Genomic DNA, 17,813 nt, shown 5'->3' on the forward strand with positions numbered 1-17,813 from the left:
ACGTCACCTGTACATGACCCACCAGACAACCCACACTCCGGCCTTGACCGGACAGACTCAGAAGTACAGAGGTAAAAGTAGATGTTTTGGGATCAAGGTTCAAAGAAATTGTCAAGTTTGTTAAATAAGAAAAGTTGACATTTTCGTAGTTACTGGAGGCACTTTAAGATGTTGAACTTGAAGTCAAAGAAAAACATGTTTTCAATGAAATACAGAATTCAATTGGGTTATGTGTGAATGCACATGACTTTAAAGCTTTAATAGTTAAGATAGTATTAAAGTGGTTGTGCTTCCAAAGTTGGAACCCTTTTGTCCTATACACTACAGCGCTCTGCTTAAAGGAAGTGCATTAATAAGGGAATAGGGTGGTGTTTGGACCTCTGGTTTTTCACATCTATCCAAGGGATGAAGAATTGCTGTGAAGGAATCGTGCTCCACATGAAGGCTCTGAATCCCCACAACGATGATTGTCCAAATCAAGGACTGGCTCTCTAAGTGCGACCCAAGTGCCACCCTATTCCCAGAACAATGAGCTTTGAAAACAAGCTCAAGATTATACAGTCCAATGCCAATTCTATATGTTGGTTTAGATGCAAACATGTGTGTAATAGAAAAACTAAATGAACAAGGAATGAATCAACTCCCTTCCAGCATATCCTCCTAAAAGAAGCATTTACACAACTGGTTACAAGGGGTTCACAATCTTTCAAACAGCATGCATATGATAACATGCTGTACCTGTGTGTGTTTTGGTTCCGACCAACCGGTTTCTACCCAACTTTGGGTAGTCAGGTACAGTCTGGTGCCTACAGACTGCCTCTCCACTTTAGATCCTCTGATAATACCCTCATAATGCCCACTCTTCTTCCCTCTCCTGAATAATGCTTTGTTTTCATTTTTGCCATACAACCCAGTACTTAGTAGAGCCAAGTGCTGGATCTGGAATGCATTACGACCTCCACTTGGAGATGTGCATAGACATCACCACTGATCGCTTCAACCGGGTGGGAATTTATATGGGTTGGGAGCAAACAGCCACAGAGGAGAGTTTAGTGCTTTTTCTTCAAATCTGGTGGTGTGTTTTGAATATATGTTCATTATAAATATATTACACATGGTTTGGTTCAGAACTCCAGTACTGAAGGTGCTGACATCACACACACACACAAATCCCACGCTGCAGCTGTTTTAACAAGCTTATTTAAGTGCACGTAGTCTCTCGGAAGCCTTGCCAGAAATGTTGTTATGCAAAAATGACAGACCACATGTGTGGGTGATTGTGAAAATCCAAGGGTATTTTAGCCAACAAAACATGTCAAGTTGTATTCGAAGAATGTAAAACAGTTCACAAAGACAAACTTTTAAAACAAAGTCGAGGGAAGACATAGAAAAAAAAAAGAATTATGACCACTTTGAGCACATTGCTGCAAACAAAATCAGATTTCAACGATTGTATAAGCAATTATCATCACCAGGACCACATCCTTATGATTTACTGTATACTGTAGAGATACAAGAGATACACGGACACAGAGATATACAAGAGATACACGGACACAGAGATATACAAGAGATACACAGACACAGATATATATGAGAGATACACGGACACAGAGATATACAAGAGATACACGGACACAGAGATATATGAGAGATATACCGACACAGACATATATGAGAGATACACCGACACAGCGTCCCGCTCTTCTCCCGTCTCTGGCACCTTTTTTTCACCCCCTGACGAGGCATGACTGGGGGCAAGTGTGCCTCATCAGGGAATGGCAGCCGAGGTGCTTCCAAGGAAAGCTCTTGGTCTGCGTTCAAGCGTCCCATTTTTGCCACCTTTTGCCGCCTCGTGGTTCTCGGTGGGGGGCGTCGGCCAGACACTGATGCAGGACAGGGCGTGTTTGCACCATGACATACAAGAGACATGCAGATGCAGAGAGTTAAAGAGGTACAAAGTTACAGAGATTAGCAAAATTAGCATCTTCTGATTTCACTGGATCTCACTACACAAAGAGAGACAATTAACAGGGTAGCTGTTTGTTTAATTTTTGCATTTTTTTTAATTTAATTTCTTTGTTCCGTCCTTTTGATCCAGGTGATGACAGCTCATGGACTGAGACATCTGTCTGTCTCGGTGAGTAGTTATTTGCACTGTTATTCAATCATGATACAAGTGATGCCGCTGGCTTCTTAATATTTTGGTTGCCTTGACTGAAGTTATTTCATGGACAATGTTCTGCATTTCGTAATGGTCACATTTTTTCTTTGTCGTATGAGGAGGGTGAAGCAAAAGAGAAGGGACAAAAAGGTGAAATGGGTGATCCGGTAAGGATTTAATGCATACCAGCCTGTTCACTTCATTGGGTCTTAATGTGATTACATTCAGAGAGTATCTCAGAGTAGATAAAAGTAAAAATTCTGAAGAAAAATCCCCCAGAATTAAGGGATGAAACGCCACCATGCCACACTTCACAACCAAATAGCAAAACTGATTAGTATGAAGCTAGCCCGACTCTGTGTCCAACCCAAAGTGGGTCGTTTATTTGTCACTGTTTTGTCTCTAATGTAAATACGTATGTATTATGTGATGAAGATGATCATACTTCATTCTAGGGCGAAAGAGGATTCCAAGGACCTCAGGGTTTGAAGGTAAGCATATTTAATTAAAGTCGCCAGATAAGAGAGATCGTTCAATCTGTCAATACATCTGAATATCCTCATGTAATTTGATCTGGACTTCAGTATAATGTGGTACATTGGCTTAGGTCATAGTGGTTGCGGTTAAATACATCATTATATACAACCAGAGATAAATGTGATACATGAGTAGCACATTGTTGTAGGATGCTAGTACAAAAGCATATTTCCATAAAGTAATACAGTTACCAAGCTTTTAAATATAATCTGTGTGAATCAGTAATGAAAATAGCCTTCATCTAAGAGTTTTAGAAAGTCAGGCTGTAAAATGTTCTGTGTGGTTTATATTTTCTTACCTCCCTTGAAGCCAAACGGTAGATTGATTTTCCTAGGGTCTCACTCGATAATAAATGTTCTGCAGTAATTGTGGAGAAAAACAAATCTCACTTTAAATGAGCTCTTTCTCCATCTCCCTTGCCCTCTCTCACTCCAACCATCTCACCCCATCCCCCCTCCCTCTTTTCATTACTGGTTTATAGGGAAGCCTAGGACCACCAGGTCCAAAGGGAGAACCCGGCCCAGAGGTAAACATACCAAGATAATAAAAACACAAAACAAATCACCCCAGAGGACAAACAACTTTTCTTACCCAACAGCACACATTGGCAATATCTATAGGACGCTCTCCTATTGGGGTTCTTGGTGGAAGAAAGCATGTTTGGATTGATTCAGTGATGGGACGTAAGTGCATTGTCTACCAAGGAATTAGACACTTAAGATCACCTGTAGTCTGTTGATTGTTCATATAAGTAAGCTATCAACCAACCTCTTAAGTATGGTCCCCTGCCATTGCTGTAGAACAGCGTTTCTCAATCCTGGTCCTGGGGACCCAAAGGGGTGCACGTTTTTGTTTTTGCCCCTAGCACTCACACACCTGATTCAAATTAAAGACTTGATGATAGGTTGATTACGTCAATCAGGTTTGTAAGTGGTAGGACAAAAACAAAAAACCTTGAGGACCAAGGTTAAGAAACACTGCTGTAGAAGAAAACAATTTGCATAAAGGCATAAAAGGGGCTTGTGTACCAAATGGTTACAGTCTGGTTCTGAGGCTCCCAAATTCAAAACCTCAGTTGGTGGGTCTCAATGTAAAATAGTTTGGGTCCTCTGCCCTAGATCACCTGGTTCCGAAAACCACAAGTTCCTTGTGGAGTTACTAAAACTGAATCTTTACTATCCCCACACCAAAAGAACTAGGGGGACAAGTGTTGAAATACCTCACGTCACCAGAAGTCATGTAATTCCCCCATGTACATTCAGGTTGAATCACAATGAAAGGAAGCTATTATCCCAAAACATTAGCTGGGCCTTTTCTACATTCTGCCATGACATTTGACCCAGCAACAAAAACTACTGTATATAATCGCACTGGTACAATGAAATGCTTTGGATCATTGCTGTCTTCATAACATGACACTGAATGAAAGACTGTGGACAAGTATATGCTAATACCTAACACTTACCTGACACAAATATCTTATATCTGCCCACTTGTCATCTATTCAGGAAGTCTCCCAGAAAGTAAGTGTTCTGTGTAATCGCAGAGGAATAGTTGTTGTTTACCTTCTGGACACCTGTATACCAGAAAACAAGTTTCAAACATTGTTTGGCATCACGGTTACATGGAGAGGTTTTGAGCAGTCCTTGTCGATTTTATATTAGAAAGACGATTGATTAAATGGAAATGGAGATCACCCATTCATCTGTAACTGTCAATGGCTTTTTCAAAGAGACACCAATAGAACCCTCACAGCTTATGTTCTGGCTGTAGCAGATTCCTAAAGGGAACGTTCAAACTGTCATGAGAGCCATATTGTGGGTCAGATTGCTGCAATTTTCACAGCAGGCGAAAAATGTATTTTACCTTTTACAGCTACAATCTGGTATGGTCCCACATCCAACCTCTCAGGGACCAGGAAGGCCTTTAGGACGGTAGTGTTATGTCTTTGCTGAATTGAGCAGATGGCAGCTCAGTATAAGGACTGTGGGAATTATAGTTATTGCTCACACTGGCTGCGGTTAACCTGACATTCTGGTCACCATTGGTTACTAAGAAGCTGTGATATTAGACAGTGACATTTGTGCTCCTGTGTTCCTGGGTGAAGGAGGTTCTAAGATATTAGACAGGGACATTTGTGCTCCTGTGTTCCTGGGTGAAGGAGATTCTAAGATATTAGACAGGGACATTTGTGCTCCTGTGTTCCTGGGTGAAGGAGGTTCTAAGATATTAGACAGGGACATTTGTGCTCCTGTGTTCCTGGGTGAATGAGGTTCTAAGATTATTTGACAGTGACATTTGTGCTCTTGTGTTCCAGGGTAAAGGAGGTTCTAAGATATTAGACAGAGACATTTGTGCTCCTATGTTCCAGGGTAAAGGAGGTTCTAAGATATTAGACAGTGACATTTGTGCTCCTGTGTTCCAGGGTAAAGGAGGTTCTAAGATATTAGACAGTGACATTTGTGCTCCTATGTTCCAGGGTAAAGGAGGTTCTAAGATATTAAACAGTGACATTTGTGCTCCTGTGTTCCAGGGTAAAGGAGGTTCTAAGATATTAGACAGAGACATTTGTGCTCCTATGTTCCAGGGTAAAGGAGGTTCTAAGATATTAGACAGTGACATTTGTGCTCCTATGTTCCAGGATAAAGGAGGTTTTAAGATATTAGACAGTGACATTTGTGCTCCTATGTTCCTGGGTGAAGGAGGTTCTAAGATATTAGACAGTGACATTTGTGCTCCTATGTTCCAGGATAAAGGAGGTTTTAAGATATTAGACAGTGACATTTGTGCTCCTGTGTTCCAGGGTAAAGGAGGTTCTCAAGGCCTCATCGGACTCCCCGGTGTTGCAGGAGAGAAAGTGAGTGCAGTATGTGGCCAGCAGAGTTGGGGACTATTTTCTACTCCTGAAGGTGTGTCTCATTCCCCTCTACCTGTCGCTGCACCCCTCGCTGCTCCAACTCCACCCGGCCGACGTAAAATACCCCGACAAAATACTACAAAGAGAGAGAAAGATGGAAAGACAAAGAGAGTGGAATGGAGCGAGTCAGTGAGCCAGACACCATGCAGAGGCTGTGAGAGGGAAATGGGGAGGGGGGGGAGTCCTGAATTGTTACACAGACGATCAGTAATCAAATTTGAGAATGAATTAGTGGGTAGAGGCAGATCTGAGCGCTTTACGTTACGGACCAGACGGGTGCCCCAATCTGCTCTGTGCACCTGCCTCATCCATAATGAGCATCTGTCTTGATTCAAAGAGAGGCATCTCATAAATCCTGGCAGAGGGAATGATGCTGGAACACGTTGGGCTCGCCGGACCGTAGAGGAGGAAGGTGGAGGAGCCGCGCCTTCGTGTGTGTGTGTTTCTCAGTGGGCCCAGTGACAGGAAGTGGGTGTGAGGCCCGAGGGCGATTTATTAACGCACAACAGAAAGAAAACGGAATGACAACTCTAAGAAGAGGCGTAGGGATCTCCGGTTCAGGCAGCACCTCTGGCTTACTTCCTGATCCCCACTTCCTGATCATCACTTCCTGATCCCCTCTTGCTCGGCAGGAGGCTGCGGGGCTCACAGTTTATTTGGGGGACGGACAAAAGAGGCCCCTTAGTCCTTTTGTTATTGGGGCTTACCCTTGGGGAGTTCTGGTCCTCCTTTTTATAGCCGCCTTGATTGGGCAAGAATGACAGGCAGGGGCGGAGGGGCGGGGCAGCCTCAACAACATTCTGCCCTCTGCCAGCACCTTCCCCAGTGTTGCCATGGTATTATACCTCTGCTGGTCTCACACACTCCCTTGACAGGGACAAAACGTGGGAGGGGCAGATGGGCCTATCTATCTATCAGTATGGCATAAATATTTTCATCAACTGGATGGTTTGAATCCTTAGTTCTGATTGGCTAATAGCGGCGGTATATGGTGCATTAGATCACCTTTTTCCGTGCTCTAATTACTTTGGTGACCAGTATATTATCACAATAAGGCATTTCAGGTTTGTGGCATATGGCCAATATACCGTGGATAACTGCCGTGTCGAGGCACTCTGTGTTGTGTCGTGCAAATGAAGAGCTCTTAGACGTTGTACATTGGCAGTATACCACACCATCTAGTGCCTTATCGCCAAAATACACATACTCTATATACATACTCTATATACATACTCTATAGACATACTCTATATACATACTCTATAGACATACTCTATATACATACTCTATAGACAGTATATGTGTGTTTGTGAAGGTCTGGTTGATAGATGTGGTTACCTTATCTCTATTTACAGGGCGACCTGGGCGTACCTGGCAGAGACGGCCTTAAAGGAGACAAGGTAGAGTTTCAAATCCCATTGTACACCTTTACATGTGAAGGGAGATATGCGACAGATGTTTTGCCCACACCACAGAGGACGTCGGCACAGAATCTGTGGGAGGGATTGTGTCAGAGGGGATTGCCAGTCTGCATCTCTGTGTGCCACACTCACCTCATGGTTGTAGTTGGAGTAACTTTGTGCTGGTTCTGCTGGGTTATGGAGCTGGTGTGAAGTTTACATAGTGTTCCTAAGGGTAACACACACACACACACAGACTGGATTCTGCAACACACACACACAGATTCTTAGTACACTAGACACACACACACAAACACTGCATCAGAAATACTTAATTTGAGCCAACAAATCAAATTGAAATGTCAAGTAGAACTCAAACTGTCAGCTATGAGTTTACCCAGAGGCCACTGCCCCAACAGCCCGGGCGTGTTGTTGCTACTGGGTAGGGCAGCCAAGAGGACATCAGCCGCTGATACCACTGCATGACACAGACACACACACACACACACACACACACATAGGAGTTGTCCCGTGACTCTGAATGAGCTCCCTCCAGTCGTGAAAGGGAGTTGCACCTCAAACGAGGAGGGGGGGCCAGGGTCAACATGGGATCTGTCTCAAAAGATGTCCCTTTGAATGACACGTCTGTCCATCACTCTGTTGGACCTGTCCGCTTCTCTGTTTCCAGGGGGACTCTGGTGGTGCGATGGGGCCCCCGGGCCTGCCTGGACCCAAGGGAGAGCCTGGAGAGCCAGGAGCAGGAAACCAGGTGGGTCTTCTGAAAGGACTCCCCATACACTACATGATGTAATGCTTTCAAAAAATCCTTATAGGACTCTGGTCAAAAGTAGTAAATACTCCACCCATAAATGTTATATATTTATATATATATATATGCTTAACAATATATATATTGTTAAATAGATTAAATCAGTCTGTATGAATTAGGGTACCCATCATCCTCATCTCTCACTTGACCCGCGGGGGGGGTTATTGGACATATTCACACGCAAACAGTCATAAATACCGTGGCTGCTACCAGCTGGGCAGCGCCCATGAGCATAATGAGAGGTGAAGGGGTGGAGACAGGTGGAGAGAAAGAGTGAGCGTCCCGGACTTCGTGCAGATGCAATGCTATTGGGTAATCCAGCACTGAATAACCCCAAGCAGGGTGATGGCCCCACCCTGTTGGGAGGCTTAATGCTGTCAGCATGCTGCATTTCATGGACAGGGCTTTTCATCTGGAAATATTCCTCTCATGTAGGCACCGACCCACCACTGGGGCACCACTCGGTAGACTGCATTTCGTACCTGGGTGGGTTTGAAAGCTATTTGTAATTATTCACACCAGTTTCTGTTGTTAATATATTTTATGACGCACTGAAAATTAAGACCATGTCATTCCATCATGTGTGCTGTCCACATGATGGAAACTTGTGTTATTAATATCTTACTTGTTCAAGGCAAAAGTACGGCAGATATACACTTTATACTATAAGTTTGTCTGGAGTGACGCGTGATGTTTACAACTCTGGGATGAATCTGTTGGTCCGTTAAGCCAGACCAGGTCAGTCAAGACTGGCAAGTGTCTGAAATCATTTCAAATAGCATTTAAACACATGTCTGCTGTGTTCTGCGTGGTTCAATCCCAGCGGTAGGCAGGCCAGGTCCTGGAGAACCAATGGGTACGCTGGTTTTAACCCACCCGGAACATCAGGTGTGTCAAATTTAGTTCATCACTGACCTGATCAATTAGATGCTCACTGACTGACTAAATTCAACCCACCTGATGTTCCAGGTCGATTAAATCAAAACACTGAATGCCCTGTGGTTCTCCAGGACCCGGGAGGCCTAGCGATATTCCAGCCCAAACTGTGTCTCAAATAACCAACCAGCAGTATAGCGACGAATCCTAAACAGCAAACTTTTTGCTAAATAGTTTGATACTTAAAGCCTAGGGGGAAAGCTAATGCACTGTGAAGGGAATAGATTGCAATTTGGGACACAGACCAGCTTTCAGTCTATGCTAGGGCACCTGTGTTTTTTTGTGCGTGGAACTAAACTGCCCATTAGGCAGCAGAACTAAAAAAGATGTCAGAGCGCTCATACACAACCAAACACACAACACACGCAAAATCACGCGTAAGCGCACACACACCAAGTGCTAATGCGTTGGGCAGAGAGGAGTAACAAGGGAGACGCCGGGGAACGGGCTCAGCAGGAGGTTTGGAGACTGACTACGTGAACTAGTGTTGAGGGAGGAGGTGAGGACGGGGAGAGGAAAGGGAGAGGACAGGGAGAGGACAGGGAGAGGACGGGATGTGTTTGGACTGTGAGCTGGACTAACGGTGAAAGGTTCAGAGGGAGTGAGTTGAAGAATGAGTGAAGAGGATGGATGGAAGAAGGATGGCAGAAGGGTACAGCTGGGCTGTGGGCGTCCCGCTATTTGGTTCAAGCCTCTGGGCTCCCCAGTCCAGTGTGTAGATGTCACGGCAGAACAAGACGGAGACGGACGCTTTTGAACTTTAAAACTCTGTTGGCGTATTCACTGCCAGTTCGAATAATACGAAACTCCACAGGAGTGCTTAAACTTACACCAGAAAAGGAGGTTATTTGAGTTCATCCAAATGTGTCTTAAAAGTTAATGAACACTAAACACCAAACAGTGTACTCTAAACACAAACCAACGTCAGGGAAAATATAAGTGTAACTTTTCTCTCCAGAACTGCAGCGTTGGCACTAAGTGAACTTTCAAACAGCTAATTTGCATTGTGCAGCGCTTAGGACTTGGTTCTAGCACTAATGCATGCTGACCACAGAAATCAATTTCCCATCAAGGACGGTACTGTAAATAACGCTCACAGTCTCCCCGATCCAATCAAGACCGCGTCCACATTCTTTACCCCGGCCCGTGTTGCATTCTGGGAAGTAGGGTGCCAGTGAGGGGGCACCCCGAGTGTCTCTATGACAACGGTGGAGCAGGATTGGCCACACTGCAAAATACTGAAACGTCAAGAAAATAAGTACTAACAGGCAATTGTACAGTACCTCACAAAAGTGAGTACACACCTCACATTATAGCAAATATTTGATTATATCTTTTCATGTGACAACACTGAAGAAATGACACTTTGCTACAATGTAAAGAAGTGATTGTGCAGCTTGTATAACAGCGTAAATTTGCTGTCCACTCAACATACAGCCATTCATGTCGAAACCGCTGGGAACAAAAGTGAGTACACCCCTAAGTGAAAATGTCCAAATTGGGCCCAATAAGCCATTTTCCCTCCCCGGTGTCATGTGACTCGTTAGTGTTACAAGGTCTCAGGTGTGAATGGGGAGCAGGTGTGTTAAATTTGGTGTTATCGCTCTCACACTCCCTCATACTGGTCACTGGAAGTTCAACATGGCACCTCATGGCAAAGAAAAAATGTATATTGTTGCTCTACATATAGGCTATAAGAAGATAGCCAAGACCCTGAAACTGAGCTGCAGCACGGTGGCCAAGACTATACAGTGGTTTAACAGGGCAGGTTCCACTCAGAACAGGCCTCCGTATGGTCGACCAAAGAAGTTGAGTGCACGTGCTCAGCGTCATATCCAGTGGTTGTCTTTGGGAAATAGACGTATGAGTGCTTTCAGCATTGCTGCAGAGGTTGAAGGGGTGGGTGGCCAGCCTGTCAGTGCTCAGACCATACGCCACACAGCATCATTTTGGTGTGCATGGCTGTCTCTTCTAAAGATGATGCACAAGAAAGCCCACAAACAGTTTGCTGAAGACAAGCAGACTGAGGACATGGATTATTGGAACCATGTCCTGTGGTCTGATGAGACCAAGATAAATGTATTAGGTTCAGATGGTGTCAAGCGTGTGTAGCGGCAACCTGGTGAGGAGTACAAAGACCAGTGTGTTTTGCCTACAGTCAAGCATGGTGGTGGGAGTGTCATGGTCTGGGACTGCATGAATGTTGCCGGCACTGGGGAGCTACAGTTCATTGAGGGAACCATGAACGCCAACATGTACTGTGACATACTGAAGCAGAGCATGATCCCCTCCCTTCAGAGACTGGGCCACAGGGCAGTATTCCAACATGATAACGACCCCAAACACACCTCCAAGACGACCACTGCCTTGCTAAAGAGGCTGAGGGTATAGGTGATGGACTGGCCAAGCATGTCTCTAGACCTAAACCCTATTGAACATCTGTGGGGCATCCTCAAATGGAAGGTGGAGGAGCGCAAGTTCTTGAACATCCACCAGCTCTGTGATGTCGTTATGGAGAAGTGGAAGAGGACTCCAGTGGCAACCTGTGAAGCTATGTTGAACTCCATGCCCAAGAGGGATAAGGCAGCGCTGGAAAATAATGGTGGCCAAATTTGTCGTTGACAAAACACATTGATTTATGGGTATAGCGAGATTGAACTCTTTGCTTCCTGGGAACAATCAGAAAATTTAGATTTTTGCAACTAACGTGTCACCTTGGAATCAGACTTCAGTCTTGTGAAGAAGAAACGAATGTCCTCAAGGACGATGTAGCGTTTGGCCAGAGCAAGAGATTTGGTAGCCAGGCAACCGTAATGCAGCATTAATAACTCAGCATGCATCATTAATAACCCAGCAGTATTTAAAGAAATCAACCCAATAAAGTCGCCCAACTCAGCAGCTGGGCCACCTAAACCACTCTGCATTCTCAGAGCGTTCGTGGTGAAATGCAGAACTGAGACCAAAGCACTGGGGCGGTGTTGTTGGCAGTAGGTATATTCAGCATCCCATTTTAGTCTCACTGTGTGAATTGATGAGTCTTTCTTGCACAGACATGCTAACTTATATAAGACATTTGAACTGCATCTTTTTGTGTACTATGGCTTGGTAAACATTTGAAATGGTCTCAAATACTAATACTAATAATACGTTTAGTTTCCAAATGTATGGGGTCAGTTTTCATCAGCGATATGATGTCTAGGTGGTGAAAGTCATTTTTGTTCTCTCTGTTTTACCCAGCAGGGCGAGACGGTGACACCTGGAGCCAGAGGATCTCGAGGGCCAAAGGTAGGAGACCATGCCCTAAGGTGGGGGAATGGGGCCAAAACAAGATGGCCGCCTCCCTACGGTGAGGAAATGGGGCCAAAACAAGATGGCCACCTCCCTACGGTGAGGAAATGGGGCCAAAACAAGATGGCCACCTCCCTACGGTGGGGGAATGGGGCCAAAACAAGATGGCCACCTCCCTACGGTGGGGGAATGGGGCCAAAACAAGATGGCCGCCTCCCTACGGTGGGGGAATGGGGCCAAAACAAGATGGCCGCCTCCCTACGGTGGAGGAATGGGGCTAAAACAAGATGGCCGCCCCCCTACGGTGGGGATAGAGGGCAAAAACAGTAGGACAGCCCACCCAGGGTCATGGCCATCTGTATTGATAATCCTCCATCTAGATGAGGGATATTTCCTCGTTCTATGAGGATCCACACAAGAAAACAGAGACCGGGCAACTGTCTCCTCTAGTGCTCCAAGTTAACCTCATTCATCCACTCAAGGGCTCAGTTTGCACAAGCGCGGCACGGGTCCACAGATCTGATACTGTACAAACCAATCCATGCAATCACTGTAGTGCAAAGCCCTCTGGGTGAATGAGTTGTCTGTCTGGCATATACTGTATAATTACATCATCCACTGATGTCAGAGATCTGAGGAGAAGGTTGTGAAAGAGCGAAGGAACTCTCAGGTCCTTGTACCTTCCTGTTGAGTCCCTTAGGGAGACATGGCCCTAGGGAACCAGATAGAAAGTAGTGCACTTTGAAGAGATTAGGGTGCCATTTGGGATGCATTCTGATTATTCATCTCCTTCTCAGGGTGAGCGTGGTGTCCCTGGGGTACCAGGAGATGCCGGGGAGAAAGGAGAGCCTGGTCGGGGTGTTGAAGGGCCTCCTGTGAGTATATTTTGAATTTAAAAGAGTTTTTTTTCTTGTGGTCGTCTTGCTTAGAACCAAGCTTAACACCAAGCGGAGCATCTCAACTAATTTGGGCAAGAGTTATCAATGGTCTTGCGATTTGCTAGCGTCTACGTAGACTCAACATCAGGCGATACTTGGGGGTAAATCCTAGCCCCCAGTGTGCCGCTGGCTGACGAGTGGCTAGAAAGCCTAATAGGTAACACAAATCGGCCAACATTGCCCAGGCAACAAGAGCCCTCGTCAGCTGGGATTTACTGTTGCTTGTGACTCCCTGATTTGGCTGATTTGTGATTGAACACAAGCATAAAGATTTTCCTCACTGCTGTGTGTTAGCTGAAGGCGTAGGTGTCATTGCTGTGTGTTAGCTGAAGGCCTTGGTGATGTTGGTGTGTTTTAGATGTAGGCCTTAGTGACATTGGTGTGTGTTAGCTGAAGGCCTTGATGATGTTGGTGTGTTTTAGATGTAGGCCTTAGTGACATTGGTGTGTGTTAGCTGAAGGCCTTGATGATGTTGGTGTGTTTTAGATGTAGGCCTTAGTGACATTGGTGTGTGTTAGCTGAAGGCCTTGATGATGTTGGTGTGTTTTAGATGTAGGCCTTAGTGACATTGCTGTGTGTGGTGTGTTGCAACAGGGCCCAGTTGGACCGAGAGGGGAGAGAGGAATGGAGGTATGTGGAACAACATCTCAACTTGTAAACCATTCACACACACACACACACACATTCAAAAATGTGAATAAGTAATTGAGCTTGAATAAAAGAATAACAAAAGATGTTAGACGATGTTATTGTATAATGTCAATGTATCCATTTCATTCCACTGATACTGGAGTAATATCATAGAATATCATATACCTTCCCCATGTTAACTTCCTGATGCTGGGATAAAAGCTTGGTCTTTAGTTTAAGAGTGCATTTTAAACTAAGCTACACTGTGTATTGCAATTCATAAAATAGATGTATATTTCCATTCATGTTTTATTTAATTAACATTCACACTCCAACAGGACTTATCAGGCTCAACAGGATTTGTCTCAGTCTAGAATCGTGCTTAACAGGACATGTGTCAGTCTTATCAGGACTTGGAAGTCTCAATAGGACTTCTCAGGCTTAATTAACAGCTTTCAAGAGCATTCAAGAGCAAACAAAAGGTTGCTGGTTCTAATCCCCAAGAGGAAAATGTGAACAAAACCCTGCCTTTCTGTCCTTGAGCAAGACAGTTAACCCTAAATAGTCTCAGGTTATTGCTGTAAATAAGAATCTGTTTTTAACCTATTCACCTGGGGGCAGGGTGGGGGGGGATTCAAAAAACTATTTTAGTCTCAGCAGTACTACTCTAAACAGGATCATTCTTATGGGTTCGTTAAACGTCTACTCCAGTGTAAGGGACTGGGGTATATGTTATGGTTATGTCATAGTTCTGCTCTCTTCCAGGGCTCTCGTGGACCCCCTGGGTTCTCAGGTCCTGCTGGGATCCCAGGAAGGGAGGTGAGTGGAATCAGACTTTCTTTCTCTCTTCCTGCCTCATTTCTTCCTTTCTTCCACATAGCCTCTCACCTTTCTCCCATGGCGAGGGAAGCACAGCGAATTCCTGTCACCTTTTGAAAAAAAACTAAGAATCTAACTTTGTGAAGAGAAATGCTCTCTTTAATCTTCTCTTCCTTTGCCATTTGTAGGGGCCCCCTGGTAGAGAGGGTCCCCCAGGTCCCCCTGGGCCCCCGGGTGAGCCAGTAAGTTAGTCTCTTTCAAATCTCTTTTCTTAAAACATGTAAATTGTCTTTGTGTGTTATCTCATATGTGACGGGTTCACAAAGACATGGGAACTGTGAAAACCACTGCACCATGTTTGGGTGAAACGTCCTGCATTAGAACCACAGAAGGATAACTATTTAACGGCAGATTTATATCGCAGGAGAATTATTTGGTAATAATTTACATCTAGAATGTGTAAAGCAACCCACTAAACTCAGTCATGGTTACATGGTCACATTATTCATAAGACGTATTGATTTGAGAGATGGTAGACCAGGGAATCCTGAGATGCTAATGTCACAATGATTCGATGGAAAAATATAACTGAAGTATTGATTGACATTTCTTTAGATCTATAGTCATCATACACATTTTATGATTATAATTTCTCCTTCCAACAGACCGCCTTGCCAATCCTTGGAGATGTGAGTGTTTTGCTCAAGGTACAGCACCCTTTCATTTATTACTGTTCTGTCATATAATTATTCCAATTAATTTCCTTTCAAATATGTATTACCGTGAATTATGCAATCAGCCGTACAGTTGAACATAATGATGCCAGCTTCTTTTATAAATATCAGGAAATAAACACAGGATGAAAGTAGCACTTAGCACAATAAGCCCCCCCAACCATCCCCTCCCCACCCAAATAAGATATGCCCCCCCTTACCCCCCCCCCCCCACCCCCACCCCCACCCCCAAACACTCAATACTTCCTGTATTCCTAGGACTTATCATTCCAACATTATTCAGAGTCTGGGTGAAGGGTTTTCGTTGTGCTAGAAGATGACAAACTAAATGTTTATTTTAATGGATGTTCCCTCTGGCATAGACCCTATTAGGACAGTGTTACTATACTTTTTGACCAAAGCTAAGATGCACCTCCATCAGCTGCTAGTAGTGAACTGTAGATAGAAATTCAAAAAACTGGAAATTGATTATTCCAATTATGATTATATACAACAGGAATCCTTGAAGTGACATCCGTAGATTAACTTGATTTTGACCAAGGGATCCATGGAAATTAACTTCGGTAACCTGTTCTCTCCATTGCTGAGGCATGGGCATTTATAACATTCCTTCCCAGAACCCAAGACTTGGTTCATTCAACCCTGCACTGCCAAAGTCATTGCAAAACTCTGTTTGCCCTATTTTTATCTCAGTCCAGTAGGTTTCTGATTATGGGGGTCCCTGAGGAATTTGCTATCACAAAACGGGTCCTTGCACCAAATACTTTTCCGAACCACTGCTCTAGGGCCACATCCCAGATGGGCACAAGAGGCCCCCGACATGTCTGGTGAAAAGGAGTGCCCTGTAAAGGAAATAGGATGCCAAAGTAGTGTGATGTAAAAGGAATAAGGTGCAGTTTTGGCTGCAAACAAGAGCTTCAGTTGATTCTCAGAGAAGCCTTGTCGCTATGCCCAAAAGACAGTACACTGTATTTCTCATTCCATCTCCTCATACCAGCACTCCCACGCATTCTCTGATGAGTCTACCGTATAAAATTGATTCTATTGTTTCTCTGTCCTCACTTCTCTCACTTGTCTCTGTGTTTGTGTAATTGCTGTTTGGTTGTGATAAATACAAGTCATTCTCAGCCAGCCAAGATGAAAGGGCATCCATCCATTCATCCCCCCTCTTTTCAGTCAACGAAGAAATGATGTGTGTTGGTTTTGCTGACGATGACAACCACCTCCAGTGCCAGACGTTTGTAGGGTTACTTAGTAAATTAACCAAGGATAGTTAATGTTTATCTGAAGCCTTGAACTCTTGCCTGCTGCTAACAGAGAGAGGGAAGGTGAAGAAAGTGAGAGAAATGACAGAAAGAGTCCAAAGGGAATATACAGTATCTATTACCATCTTGTATTCAAGTGCATGAAATACCGCTGCAATTTCTATGGTACCAAACCATCACATTACACAAACATTGCACTTAGCTAACTAGTTTGCTCATTCACAATTCAATGAGGCAATTTCATAAGAAGTATTTGTTCATCAGTAATATGAAAGCTAATTCTTGATTGAAAACATCTCATCTTCACTGGTTGACCCATGAATCTCTGGTGTGAAATCCTGTCATGTTTGTGTTCCTTAGTTGATACTTCAATACTATGATACTTTATGGCAATCATGCACAATTTGCACAACTCTGGATTGCTTAATGACAACATGTGAGAATGAAAACATATACTTTTCTTGCCAAGCAATACAGCCTTGAGCGTCATTCTCCTGAAAGGTCGATATGCTGGTTAAATGGAATGTAGACCAGGGAACATCAGTAGATGGAACTGTCAAAACTCTCATTTATTTATTCATGATTTATGTATTGTAATAGGACCACAATGAAGTCGCGGAATTTTGATATTTGGCTCTTTTCAGGTTAAGAAAGAAAGTTTTGCCTCGCTAAACTCCATTAGCAGGTAGAACATGTAGCCTACAGAAATCGGTGGATGTAGTAAAACACATATTCAGCTGTACGGCATTAGATTGGTGACTGTAAAATGAACACATAATGGGGTTGGCATCTTTACAGCATCTGAGGCCAGGCTACACTACATTGGTCGTATACCACAACCCCTTGTGCCCTTTTGCTTATATACAACACCATGGGCCTTCAGACACAACACCAGGCAAGGGGAATTTTACCCAAATAAGATTTACATCAAACTATGCCTTTAAGAGAAAAAAGACCAATCGGCAATAAAAACAACACTCACTGGGCTTCTACTGCTTGCTCCCTTGGAGATGACATGGGCCCTTGGTTCAAGATGTTTGGGCCATAAAGGGAAGTAGGAAAAAAGAAAAGGGAGAAGTGTGGGAGAGTAGTCGGATGATGTCAGGCGCATTTGCTGGTTGCTGCTCCTTGTCTTGGTGGGAAGCTTGACCGTCTCAAAGAAAGACAGGCATTTGTATTCTGCAGACGGTGACCAAGGCTGCCCCGTTAAATTAGTCACGTTTTCAGGCAGTTAGCTGTTCAAAAGCCTCTGTCTCCTTAATGTTATTTGATGTTAGCTTGACTGCTTGTACTGAAGGACAACTTTCGCCAAGATACGTTTTTTTTTTTTTTCTGGAAACATTTGGACATCCACAG

The 17,813-nt window shown here is 44.1% G+C and overlaps 1 protein-coding gene across 8 annotated transcripts in view; it reads left to right on the plus strand.

Moving 5' to 3' along the window:
* The window catches only part of LOC105008930 (collagen alpha-1(XIX) chain), a 156,305-nt gene that overhangs the window by 101,721 nt on the left and 36,771 nt on the right, over positions 1-17,813 (plus strand). For 6 of the 8 annotated variants that reach the window (XR_004575728.1, XM_029119675.2, XM_029119677.2 and 3 more), the window contains 13 exons: positions 2,102-2,140; positions 2,284-2,331; positions 2,620-2,655; positions 3,183-3,227; positions 5,505-5,558; positions 6,974-7,018; positions 7,707-7,787; positions 12,021-12,068; positions 12,869-12,946; positions 13,604-13,639; positions 14,405-14,458; positions 14,647-14,700; positions 15,124-15,165. Coding sequence is in view for 7 of the 8 variants with exons in the window: in XM_029119675.2 (XP_028975508.2) it covers positions 2,102-2,140; positions 2,284-2,331; positions 2,620-2,655; positions 3,183-3,227; positions 5,505-5,558; positions 6,974-7,018; positions 7,707-7,787; positions 12,021-12,068; positions 12,869-12,946; positions 13,604-13,639; positions 14,405-14,458; positions 14,647-14,700; positions 15,124-15,165 (660 nt within the window). In the remaining variant the exon portion in view is untranslated. The remainder of the gene's footprint in view (positions 1-2,101; positions 2,141-2,283; positions 2,332-2,619; positions 2,656-3,182; positions 3,228-5,504; positions 5,559-6,973; positions 7,019-7,706; positions 7,788-12,020; positions 12,069-12,868; positions 12,947-13,603; positions 13,640-14,404; positions 14,459-14,646; positions 14,701-15,123; positions 15,166-17,813) is intronic. The other 2 variants (XM_029119676.2, XM_034292018.1) reach the window with 2 other exon arrangements.

This window comes from Esox lucius, chromosome 5, assembly GCF_011004845.1.
Source record: "Esox lucius isolate fEsoLuc1 chromosome 5, fEsoLuc1.pri, whole genome shotgun sequence".
Lineage (NCBI taxonomy): Eukaryota > Metazoa > Chordata > Actinopteri > Esociformes > Esocidae > Esox > Esox lucius.